Source organism: Ceratotherium simum, chromosome 2 (genome assembly GCF_057802395.1).
Source record: "Ceratotherium simum simum isolate JZ-2026a chromosome 2, ASM5780239v1, whole genome shotgun sequence".
Taxonomy (NCBI): Eukaryota; Metazoa; Chordata; class Mammalia; order Perissodactyla; family Rhinocerotidae; genus Ceratotherium; species Ceratotherium simum.
The window spans coordinates 57,426,369-57,438,958 of NC_141901.1; the positions used below are offsets into that span (position 1 = coordinate 57,426,369).

Genomic DNA, 12,590 nt, shown 5'->3' on the forward strand with positions numbered 1-12,590 from the left:
TTTGCCAGGGAAAATTTTCTTCCTGTTCAAAAGACATTCCAAAAGAAACATCTTTGTTTTGGCTCTAAGAAGATTCCAAAATTCCATATAAACTAGGGTACTTTTCAGAGTGTAAGGAAGCACTCACTGAACAGCAGGCTGGGGTAACAGGTATAAGCCAGAACTAGACCAGGCAAACCAGGATACATGGTCACTCTAGTTATAAAGGAGAAAATATACTAATTAGTATTTACTAAATGCTAATCCCCTCAACAATTCTGTAGTACTATCATCATTCCTCATTTTACAGATAAGAAAATGGAGGCCCAGAAAGGGTAAGTCACTCATCCAAAGTCACACGGGTATTAGATGGTAGAGACTGAAGGTAAACCTGACTCCAAAAATCAGGTGCTTAACTTACATTGTACTACTACTCACAGTTTTAGGAAGAAAAAGTAGAAGTTAAAGAGGTCTTACATAACAGCCAAGCAACAGTGGGATAGCAAAAGAACCACCTGGATGAGTCAAAGGGAAATACGGAATCAGAAGAGAAAGGGTGAGCACAACTCTATGTGAATTTTTAACTGTTTACCATATGCAAGACACTGATAGTGCTGACAAGAATAGGAAGGAAAATTTGTGGTAGGAATCTGTCTTTAACTTTGGATTCTTGGATTTCAGGTTGGAAAAAACTCTGGTCTCAGCAAATGTGTTGTTCATACATGATGGGGATGCTTCTGAGCCACCTCAGTATGCTGGGTTCTAAATTATCATACCCAGCATAATAATGGTGGCTCTTCTTTGTAAAATTTTAATATTCCAATTTCCAAACTTGAGAAGCTGTTAGGTATAAATGATTCTCCTTTACTGGTTGGTTCCTTTAAGTAACAGCCCCGAGAGGGCATTAAAGTGCTGTTTACAAATCATAACTACTTGAGACGGTAGAGTAAATTTATTAGGAGTCACAGGCAACTAAAGATCTAACAATTCTATGTATTAAAATATTCTTTACAAACACCTTTACAAGAATATTATATTGGGTAACACACTGGATTCAAATGATACCCTTCTGATAAAACAAAAAGTATGCATTTGTTATCTTGCCAGCAAGGGATCCAGACAATGAACAGATTTCTCTCTGTTACAAGTTAAAAGTCTAAAGGAATTTAGAACAAAGTAATAGGGAAACTAGTATCTAAACAGAATCAAATATGAAAAAGAGAACTAATCAATATCTGTGGAGAAATCTAAACAAGATAGGATCTTACGGCCCTGACTCCTGTTCAAAGACTGCCACTAAAAGAGTAGTGCTCCAAAGTGAATCGAGAGATACTAGTGATGTGGAGAAGATAAGAAATATCAATCTACCAAATCTCTTCTCAGTGAATCCAAGAAGTAATGGTGTAATGCTAGAAAACTGCAACAAGAATTAGCCATAACATAACCCTGATGAGAAGAGAACCATCCTGGATTCCACCCAAAAGGTTAACATCTAAGGAGTACTCACTGGGGCTCTACTTAGTATTCTTCCTAAGTCTCAGCTGACCCTTTTAACGAATCGGTGCAATATACGCTTTATTCCAATAAAGAATATCCTACAAGCGAAAGTAGTTTCTTTTGTGTTTTTTCTCCTTTCCCCTCTTGGGCTGGTGGTAAACGTCTGACTACATAGAGCCTAGGTCCAATGCCTAATGTGTAACTCCAGAGAGTCCCTCCAGATGTTCAGAAGTGCAGAGAATAGCAAATTTTCCCACAGGCCTTCCAGAGAAACATGTCTATCTTGGGAAGCTTGAACAACAAGCTGGAGATTTGGGTTTACTCTATGAAAAAAAAAAATCAACTTGACACAACGTCAATTTCCAAAGGCCCAAGGACAGCTATCACATCTCCAACACAAAGTAGCAGAAAAAGAAGGATAAATACCCAGTGATCATGGGAAACTAGCTGACTTATTTAGGTGGACTGATAACTGCCAACATTAAACATGGATCCTCTTTAGTTGTAGTACAATGTATACTACCCTTCCAACTCAAGGACTCCTTTTCTCACCCAAATGTTCCTGGCAATACCACCTGAAACCACCAGTGACAGCCGTGAACAAGCATTACCACAAGAATCACACTATAGCTATTCATACTGTCCCATGAAAATTTCCCTTAGAATTTAGTGTCGGCACAAGTTGTCTCCCTGAGGAATTGGTATGTATTATTTCCTATGTCTGCTAATGAGACTATAACTGTGATTCCCTTTATCCTCTGGCTCCCAGGAAGCTTAGAGTTGCATATGATGACCAGCCTCATCAATTATCTTAGCCCTCAGAGTTAACAATACTTTTTTCCTTCTTTCTACAGTTTTGACTTCCTATCCACATTGTATGTGTCCTGTGTTATAAGCCATCTCAAATGCTCATTAAAAAGAGAGAGTTTAAGTATACTAATAGACTTCTTTTTAAAAACCACTTTTGCTATCTTAGCTCCCAATATGCCAGGTGCCTATTCCAAACAAAAAGCACTTACTTGGCAGATGAGGAAACTGAGGCATAGAAGCTCACTTGCTTAAGGTGGTACCCATTTAGATGGCTTCTTGACAACCATATCAAGCCTTGAATCAAACCAACAAATCCTATTACCTACATAGCACTGTGGTAGACCCTGGGGTATACAAAACTGAATAAGTTATGGTTATAGTTGAAGATTCCCAACATCTCTGCTTCTAATTGATGGACATCACGCTTCCCCAAACATAGTGAATAAAATTTCACTAGTTACAATGGAATCTGATCTAAGGACTATCCAAGTCACCCTGACTGGCACCAGAAATGTCCTCATTTCCTGAAGGGCATTAGGGCTTGGAATGATCCAAGGATTCCTTGGTCTAGAACCACACTGGAATCCTCACAGGTGAAGGACCGCACCATTTAAAGAGGCCTTTTTCTCACACCATTCAGTACAGGCCAAGCTACATTTTTCCTCTTACTTTTTTCATGCTTTCTCACAGTATCAGTACATGGCAGAGGTACAAAAGTGACTTGAAACACAATGTCCAATTCAGCTGAAGTTCTGAAAAAACAGATCACCTAGGACTTGCTATGTGACCTTGACTAGTCCTCAACCAACTCATTAACTAAATAAATGCCTTTTATCATCACCAGGGAAAGGGTAATTAGTCATCATAAAGCCCTTTAATACAAAGTGCTGCGTAAATGCTAAACAATAAAGCTCAGAAGGAGCAGATTAATAAGAAACCCGGCGGTACATTTACCAGCAAATGGAAACTTACAACAGGGTCTTCCCACATTCCTGGCAAAAACTGCTTCTTTCAGCTAATGGGATATGAGTCTCTAAAATCATTCGCACTTGGCCTGACAATCGTACACATTAGCAATATTCCTCCTGGGAAGAAAAGATGAAAAGGGATACTTATTCCTGGTAGGCAGTCATACAGACAAATTACTAGTTAGCCAGGTGGGCAATTAATATTTCACTACCTACTGTATGCCAGGTACAGAGTTAGGCAGAGTGGATACAATGGTGAACACGAGTCCCTGCCTTTACTGAGTTTACAATCTACAATACAACCTGTGTCTTACTAATAGTGGCACTTCCAAGAATAAAGCCTTACTAAAATAGAGGCAAGTAAGAATAAAGACACCTAATTCTTGAAGCAACTAGACAAAAGAGGACAGGCTAATGGGGAGAGGATGAGTTCAGGGAATTAGGGTACCAGGGCTTTCCCATTCTTCCCCCTAACTCATCACAGGTACTACCCTTAAGCCTTCTGCTTATAAAGGCTGAGACTGTATCTCCAAATAATGCAGGTTACAAAGGGTTACTGCCCCAACAAAGCAGTCAGCTGAACTGATAGCACTAAAAATAAGGTTAATCAGACTTCTTAGAACCAAGGGATCTTCTATAACCTTTTTTTAGGCATTCTATTGGTAAGATCTTAATTTTGTGGCAAAACAGAGCTAAAGCACACGATGGTGACCTGTCTTTTCAATTCTGCACTTGATTTCTGGAGTAGTAGATTAATTTTCAAAAAAAAAAAAGTCATCTCTCCCACTTATGACAGCATAACGAGCTCAGGTGCAGGAGCCTCCAAGACTGTAACTATTCCTGCAAACCCTGCTTTGTTCAGCTTATAGAAGCACTGCATCCCATCAAACACTGCAGGCAGAGAGAGACAGCCTTGAAACACTCTGTCTTTATATAGGAGGGAAATATTTATCCAGGTTCTCACTGGTTTCAGAAAGGTCACGTCTCTGCAAAGGTTCTCTGGTCTATTGTTAACTGGATGCCAGGTATGTCACAAGTCAAGATGTGGTTGGCAACAAATGCTCAGAAAGCACTAGAAATCCCAATTCCACCACTCTGAGAACTAGTTAGACTAAAACCTCCAAAGGCTGCCATTTATTTTTCCACAAGAGAATTAGAAGGGCGTCCTTTGAGCTCAACCTCCAGCACAACAGACTAAACTTGTTCTGCCTCAGTAAGTGCAGTAAAGAATGAGCCATCGTTCCTTACCACCCACCCCTCCAACCCACCCAAGCTCCTTTCTCAGGGGATGCCTAAGTGATCTATGCACATGACTACGATCAACCTGTATCCATGACAATGTCTGCTGTCACCAACCTCCAAATGTTAATTTCTTACATATGTCGAAGCAACTGGACGACCGTAAAAGGTGAAAATCAGTTTTCTTTTGAATCGCATGTTGTCCTCATTGCTTTCACCTGCATAAAAGACCCAGCTCCACGCATTTTTTCCCCTCCTGCTCCAAGCTAGCACGCAGTTGTTGGATAAACCGGCCACCGCTTCCAAAGATTTGCCCGAAGCAGCTCTACCCGATTTACACACTCACCCGAGGGGAGATTTTCTGAACACCTCCATCCCATGGGGCTGGTCACAGAGATCCACTGAGTTGGTTCACCCCCTCCCACTCCCGTCTTGGAGACCTTTCATCCAGGAAAAGTCAGCCGCAAATTTAAGGCCCAGCCCTGTCGGGTTTCGAAAAGATCCCGAGGGCCGAGGGACAAAGGAAAGTGAGGTCAGGGGCGGCCTTTCCAGCTCGGGATAGGTCTGGGGCCGCTCACCCGCCCCTCACACCACCTCGGCCGTCCCGGGGCACCTCGAACCTTGCCCCGAAGTCCCGAACTAGCTGGAGCCCCGGGCTCGCTCGCGCCCCTTCCGCGAGGCCCCAGCCTGCGCCTCCGCCGCCACCCAGAGCCCCCGCACCTTCTTGGGCGCCTTGGTGACGGTGGCCATGAAGGAGTACTTCTCGGCGTCCTCGATCTCCTTGGCCTGCTTCAGCTCCTCCCCGACCCCGGGCAGCGGCATCGCGTCAGGCATCGACATCCCCCGGCCGGCCGGGCCCGCGGCTGACCCGCCGCCCCCGCCTCTTTCCCTCTCGGGCGCCCGCTCGCCCGCCCGCGCGGCTCCCTCCGACACGCGCTCGCCCACCCTCCCGCCGGGCCCCGCGCCGAGCTGCGTCCGGGGCTGAGGAGCTGTGACCCGTGCCGCGTCCGCACCGCAGTCCAAGACAGCCAGACAGCAACGGCAGCGACGAGAGCACCAGAAGCAGCAGCGCGGAGCTCTGACCGGTCCGCGCCACCACCTCCGCCGCACGCAAACACGCACGCAAACTAAGGGTAGAGGAAGGTGACGCCACGTCAAGTACTGGCAGCTCCGGGGAAGAGGAAGAGGCGGGGAGAAACGGCGCTCTGTCATGACGTCACCACGCTGGACTGGGCCGCCGAAGCCACCCCTTCTTCCAGCTCGCTGGTACTGAAGCTCCCAGCGTGAGCCTGACCCTTTGCGCCGCCAGGTGGCGCCATCAGCCCTGTGAGAGGCGCGTGGTTCATGCAAGGGTGCCGCGTAATTGTGGGGGGCGTTTGGGACTGCGGGGTTTCGGGCAAGACCTCGGAAGAGCGTGAGGGGGATGCTTGGGAGCAAAGTCCAGAGTCCCACACGACACATCCTACAGCCAGTCCTAGGTGACATTCGGGGCCCAAGACAGCCCACTCACTGCCCCCACCCCAGGCCCTTTGGACCAGAAGCCCCTTCCCAAGGGGCAGTGTTTGCCTCTTTGACTTAAGGGTGGCCAGAACAGATTCCAAGCTGTGTGGTTTCTGCGCGACCCTTTGTGACCTCCTTCACCACCGTCTCCGCTGGGCCTTGCCTGTTTACAAGACCTTCAGGCCGCAGAGCTGATGTTGTCGGCCATGAGGATAGGGATAATGGGTCAGAGGGTGGAGAGCATGAGGGGCGGGGGTGGAGGAGCCTGAATGGCTTTCCTGCTCCATGCACCCCGCCCCTTAAGCACGAGACTCTGCCAGCTCCCAGTGCGGCAACCAGGGCGTTCATGGACCATGTACATGCTGTTACTGGGCCGTACTACGTACTGTTCCTGTGCTAGACCCTGGATAGTAAAGATGAGTGTGATACGTTTTATGTTTTGCAAGGCTTTGTCCACCCGAAGACTCAAACCGTATTTGCAACCTAATGTCAGCTGAGGTAGCTTGTCCTTTGAGATTCGAACGACGTTGGCTCCAACTCCCATTTCCTGTGGAAAGTCCAATGCCCTCCCCAGGATTTCTGTGAATTACTGGGGGGACTTAGATTTTCATGGTTACCTCTGGCTCTAATTTTCTGCCTCATCTGAAGTTTTGTTCGCTATTCTGGTTTTGTAGCTGTTTCTTTAGTTCCTGCTGTCAATTCAAATATGGAACATAGCCCCTTCTCCTTTTAACCCCCACCTCTATTCCAAAACAACCACAAAAATAATGCCGTAACATGTAGCAGAACTTTTAATGAAGGTTTGTGGGCCACAGGGGAGAGATTACATCACACAGCAAACAATTTAAAGTCATATTTCTAAAATGTTCTGAAAAGTTATTTTGGCTATCTCGTCACCCAGGATTTCTCACTGGCCGCACCACCCCACAAAGATCCCTAGCCCATTGCCATCTAATCTAGCTTCCTCTTCTTATTCCCTTCCCATCCCTCCACCTCATCCTCCCCTCCTTGAGTGACTCTGGGAAGCCAGATTTTTCTCTACAGTGCTGACTATTCAAGTCTTCCCACTGCCCTTTTCCTAAATTTCTCCCCAGGCCACCTTTTTATATCCAGAAACCTACCAGGTCTCTGACAGGGTCAACTCTTTCAAGAAAGAAGTTGTGGTTTGAAGTGATATTTTCCCCACTGGTTTATGTTCAAAGTTGGGAAGTATGTGAAATACTTGCCTGTGGGGCTCCAGAAGTCTTAGACAGAGAAGCCCATGTTCCAGCCCCATGAGGCCATCTGTTTGATGCAGGCTGTGGAAGTGCCTGGTAGGATGCACACTTCTGCAGATCCTGGTCTTTAACTGTCAGGATTCTCTCATCTGCCCACTCTTTCAAGCCCCTCAACTTCCCTCTCAGGGGTATTCCTGTAGCATAAGGGACAGAGAGATGGGGAACCAGAATGGTGGATTCATCTGTAAGGGTCCCAGACTGGCACCTTTGTCCTCATCTCCCAGCCGGGGCCCAGAGCTATACCTGCCCACCCAGGACTCTTTGGACATATGGCCTGAAGTAGCTTTCATCCTATGGGTTTGCCTGAACTATTGTCAGAGTCCAGGGATCAGAGCTGCCTGCTCAGAGAACAGAGGCAGAACGAGTTGGAACAGAGGTGAAAACTCCACATCCCTTGAATAGGAAAACATGTGACTTAGGATAGCCTATTTAAAAATAAGGAAGCAGGGTGTGTTTGTCTTTTGGATTTGATTTTTAAAACTTCCATTGTCTGAGAGCTTTGTCTCTCAGAGACATGCTGTGAATGTTAGTATTCAGATTATGAGATTCCTAGAGACTGAAGTTCAGCCTCTCTTTTACTCCTGAACAAAAGTAACAGGTTTTCCCTATCACCAGGTTCACAGGATTGGCTGTTGCTGCTGTTGGGGGTGGTGAAGACAGGGCCAGGCCTAGAGGAAGCAGTACCTTCACAGTTTGAGCCAAGAAGGAGACCAGAAGGTGTGACTCCACTTACGTGAGTGCCTGGCCCAAGGTGGGTTTGGGGAGGCTGACCTAGGGGAGTCGGGGTGCTTAGACTGGAAGGATGGAGGGGCAGTGCTCCCTGCCCTGGTGGAAAGGCAGCAGGCCTATGTGGTTCATGTCAGGCCACAGCCCAAGGGCATTCCTGGAAACCAGCTTGCTGCAGAGGACATGAGTGGCTGCCCTTGCTCCCATTGTGTGTGGCTGGAGATCAAAGAGCTCACTCAGCCAGAAAGTGTGATGACATAACATCAGTGAGAACCATTGCACGCTGCCCCCACCACTCCTAGATGGCTGCACATGGACCAGCTAAGGTGTTGCCTCTCATGGATGCCAAGAAATGACCTGTCTTCAGCCCACCCACCCACCTACGAGACGCAGTGCCTCTGAGCTTAGTCAGGTGGATGAGTCGGGGCTCACTCCCCTGAACAGCACAATCCACACACAGATGAGAGAAGCCACCAGGGGCCAGTGTTTGAGAAGAGCGGGGACCCAAGGACAGATGCACCTATTGTGTGTGGTCAGGGGAAGTCTCCGAAGGGCTTAGAGACCAGAGGGGACCCTGCTCTAGAAAGGGTACCACACATGGGCTTGATCTTATTAATCAAATTCACTCTTCTGTCCACCCTAAAATTTACCCTCCAAATTCAGTCTTTTTTTTTTTTATTCATAAAATATACATTGAATGCTGAAGAAGGAGCAGTGTTGGATGTTGGGACAACAGAGAGGAATGAAGTACTGATGTCTACGTGGGGACAGATGGTGGAGGGTAAGGTGGGTGGGATGGTGGATGGGGATGAGCAGGAAAGGCTTCATAGAGGAAGATGCTGCTCTACCTGACTCTTGACAGTTAAGCAGCTGGACGAGGTAAGGAAGGGATTCCAGGCTGAAGGAATAGCCTGGCAGGGCAATGAGAGAACTTGGCATGTTATGGGAACTGTAAACATTTCAGTGTGAGTGGGACACAGGGTACAAAGTAGAGAAGAGTGAGAGCTGAAGCTGGAGCCAGATGTGGGTGGATGGTGGTGACATGTACCGAGATGGGGAACACGGGAGGAGAGGCAGGTCTGGGTGGAGGGGCTGCTGAGATAAGGAGTCAGCTTAAGACATGTTGAGGTTGATATGTCTGTGGAGTGTGCTGCCCTATGTCCAGGGGAGCCTAAGTTGGAGCCTTTCACACCATCTGCTCCCTGCCAGTCTGGTACCCCCAGCACCCTGCAGCAAGGCTGTGCTCTCCTGTAGGCCAGGCCCCACTTTAGTCCCCCAAAATGAATGGTGCAGAAAAATTGCAGGAGATCTTGGGTGACAATAGAAGTATGGAAACAGGTGAACAGCTCAGTGGCTCTGTGTCCAGCAGACCCCCTCCCATTATCTTTCTGTCCCAGAACCGCCATGTTGCACAACTCTGGAAGGCACCATTGACATTGTAATTGATGTGAAATGTGCCCTTGGAGCACGAGTCCAGATTGCTGGTCTGCCCTGCTGGCCCTGAGGGACTCCCCAAGGGGAAGGCTCCCAGCTGCACCTCTGCGGCTCTGGTGCTGGCTCCCCAGGCATGCCTGGCTCCTACTTCCCACTGAGCTCCTTCATTCCCCACTTCCAGCCTCCTTCCCTCCCCTGTATTCAATTCCAGCCCTTTTGAGAAGATAGGCGGTCCCCCAGGGCCTAGAAAGACTCCTCCTCCTTCTCTGCCTCCTCCTGTGCTTATTATGATCCTATTTATTATGCATTTTACTGTTTATTATTGTTTTGAACATAATCTTTATAGGAAAGAAAAACCCGTGAAGATAAAAATCTCTTTAATCTAAGTTCACTTCAGGTTCTTATCAATTTGCAGAAACTCACTTTTACATACCTGTGATCAGTAGGTATATGTCATTTTGTGTTCCAGTTTGATCAAATCATAGTGTTTTGAAAGCACGTGTACCACATGTGGACATTGTTTACGTACTTGTCCTTGTCACTGTTTCCCAAGGGTTCCATCCTATTGCCATAGGAGTTTGCTTACCCATTTTCCTATTGTTGGGCATGAGTTGTTTCCAACTTAGTGCAGTATAAACAGAGTGTGTCAGGATAGGAGTCAGAGTGGGAATGGCTTTCAAGCAAAACAGACAAGGGTGGGTCACAGCACTAGGTCCTGCCAGAGAGAAGGAGCAAAAATGTTAGCAGTGGGGCCAATTGTCCTGGCTGTAAGCAGGGCCAGGGGGACGGCACCTTTCTGCTGTAAGGGGGTGTGAGGTCCACTGCCCAGAACTCGTGATGGCTGACTCATGGGGAGGCTGTGTGGTGTGGAGGGAAGCCGGGCATCTGGGCAGACGGAGATGTGGCCTCAAGTCTTGACTCTGCTACCAACTTGGCTGCTGGAACCCTGGGTCTTTCTGGGCTTCTGTTCCCTCATGCAAAACAGGGTGATAGCTCTTCAGCTGGGGCTTGTGATGATCCAATCCAACAAAATAATAAATAAAAAAGAGCTTTGAACAAGTTACAAGTATTGTGCAAATGTGAGTTACTAAGATGTGGATCCAGGCTGAAAATCTGGAGGGGAAGGGAGTGATTGTGGAGAATGTGAAATTCTCTCTGTGCCCTGCTTCCCAGAAAAACAAGAGGGAGCAGAAACCTGCTTGCCACAGGAAAAGATTGTCATTGCTTGTACTGAGTGCTTGTTTACGTGGGGATTGTACTTCCTGAACAAGGAGGACTGGAGCTGCCCCAGCAGGAGCAACTGCCATTTCCCTGGCCCAAGCTGGCCTCAGGATCTGGCTACTGTGTGTCCAGCGGCCCCTCAAAACTTCCTCAAATGCTTTTTTCTGGGTTGGACCAGAGATCCTGATGGATCTTTTTTCAGTTTCCAAAGCTGCAGCCTGTGAAAGTTAAGGCTGAGAAGGCATCTAGTAATTGTAAACAGTATTCAAGGAATCTGTTCTGATGATTCTTTGTGCTACTTTGTGTACTTTTCTGCGTGTGTGTGTGTGTGTGTGTGTGTGTGGGTGTGTGTATCTGTGTGTGTGTGTCTGTGTGTGTGTGCGGTGAGGAGTTTACCAAAAAAGCAGACTCTAGAAATTGTGAAACTCGCCTTGGACTTCAACCTCAGCCCAGGTCTCTGCTTGCCAGTTATTTATTGAGCACGGGCTTTGTGTGAGGAGCAGTGCTAGGCGCCAGGGAGCCTGCAGTCAACAAGACGGACACAGTTCCTGTCCACATGGAGCTTAGTGTCAATAGCTGGGCTTTACCACAAAATCTGGGCCCCCCAATACCTTCTCATAGAGGGGCCCTCCTCCTTGCTCTCTCCATGTGCCCTATCCTGCAAAGTCCTCCTTAGAAGTACCTGGCATATTCTCCCTGCCCCTGAGACTATGCCAGACTCAGAGTGGGAAAGAGGACAGCAGTCCATCTCCAGAGTTCAGATGGATTTACCCACCCTTGGAGCTGCCCTAAGTCTTTTAGAAGTTTCTGGAATACTATCTCCCTGGCAGGATATCTTGTCCCAAGACAATGGAGAGTGGGCTGGTGAGGTGGAGGTGCCAGTTTGCCAGGATCAGGCACTGCGTTGCCTCTCTGTGCCTGCTTCCTGCCCCTAGGACAGGAAACAGTCCTGGAACTGGAAGAGACAAGAGGTTGGCTAGGCTGATTAGATACCCCATTGGGGGCTAGCAGAACATTTGCCTTGGCTGGAAGTCACTGGAGCTGGATAGAGTGGGGCAGGCAGAAGCTGCAACTTCTCAAATCTCAGGTGGCCAGGGTCTTGCCCCCTTTGCCCCAAAGGCCCTGCCCTGTGGCTGGTCTGTTGGAGCTGGAAGAGAGAGAGTGGTCAGCTGTTGGTTGTGTGGAGGTTGCTGCTGGGTGGGAGCCTGCCTTCCTCACCCTCTCTGGTGTACAGGGCGGGCCCTATTGCATCACTCTTGGAGCCTCTGCTCATGGCTTTGCAGCCAGCTGGGCCCCTGGAGGAGCGACTCTCCCTGTTTTTCAACAAACCATTAACCATTTCACCCTCCTAGTCCTCCCTATAGCTGACCTCGATTCCTAAGGCTGCCCCTCAGGCCTGCCTGTCCTGATCTTGAAAACCTCCCTTCTGCTCCACGATGCACAGGGGTTCTGCCTGGGCAGCGTTTTGAGGGTCGAAGGCTCCACCTTACCCAATGCAAGCCTCGCCTCTTTTCCAGGAAAAGAGTTAATCTCCCTCATCCCCACCCTCAGCATTTGTCCCATTCTGCAGCAGTGAGGAAAGATTCCTCAGCCTCTAGCATGAGCTCATGTCACTTCCACACTCCAAACAGAGCCCGGACGAGGGGTCAACACAACATTTTAGACCAAGAGCAAGAGTGGGGCCCAAGCCAGAGACCAGGAGCTTGGACGCTGGCCTCCCCCATAGCCCCTTCAGCCATTTCCTGCAGACCCACTCGGATATTTGCCCTTTTTAGAGGGACTCAGAGAAGGAATGGGTGGAGTGAGGGTCCTAAGGGTCCCAAGGGTCTAATGGAAAAGAGTCCCTAGTACACAGTATTTTGTGCTCCTGGACGGGCTTCGCGAGGAGGCATGGGGGTGGGGAGAGGAGGGGAGCAGAGAGGCCCTTCCAGTCAGTGAA

At 48.2% G+C, this 12,590-nt stretch overlaps 1 protein-coding gene across 2 annotated transcripts in view; it reads right to left on the reverse strand.

Annotated features, from left to right (window-relative positions):
- AHCYL1 (adenosylhomocysteinase like 1) overlaps positions 1-5,595 on the reverse strand; it is a 38,423-nt gene extending 32,828 nt beyond the window's left edge. Inside the window, exon 1 of one of the 2 annotated variants that reach the window (XM_014780052.2) lies at positions 5,214-5,595. In XM_014780052.2, the coding sequence (XP_014635538.1) occupies positions 5,214-5,333 (120 nt within the window). In that variant the 5' untranslated portion in view covers positions 5,334-5,595. The remainder of the gene's footprint in view (positions 1-5,213) is intronic. The other variant, XM_004420703.3, reaches the window with a different exon arrangement.
- Between the last annotated feature and the right edge of the window lie 6,995 nt (positions 5,596-12,590).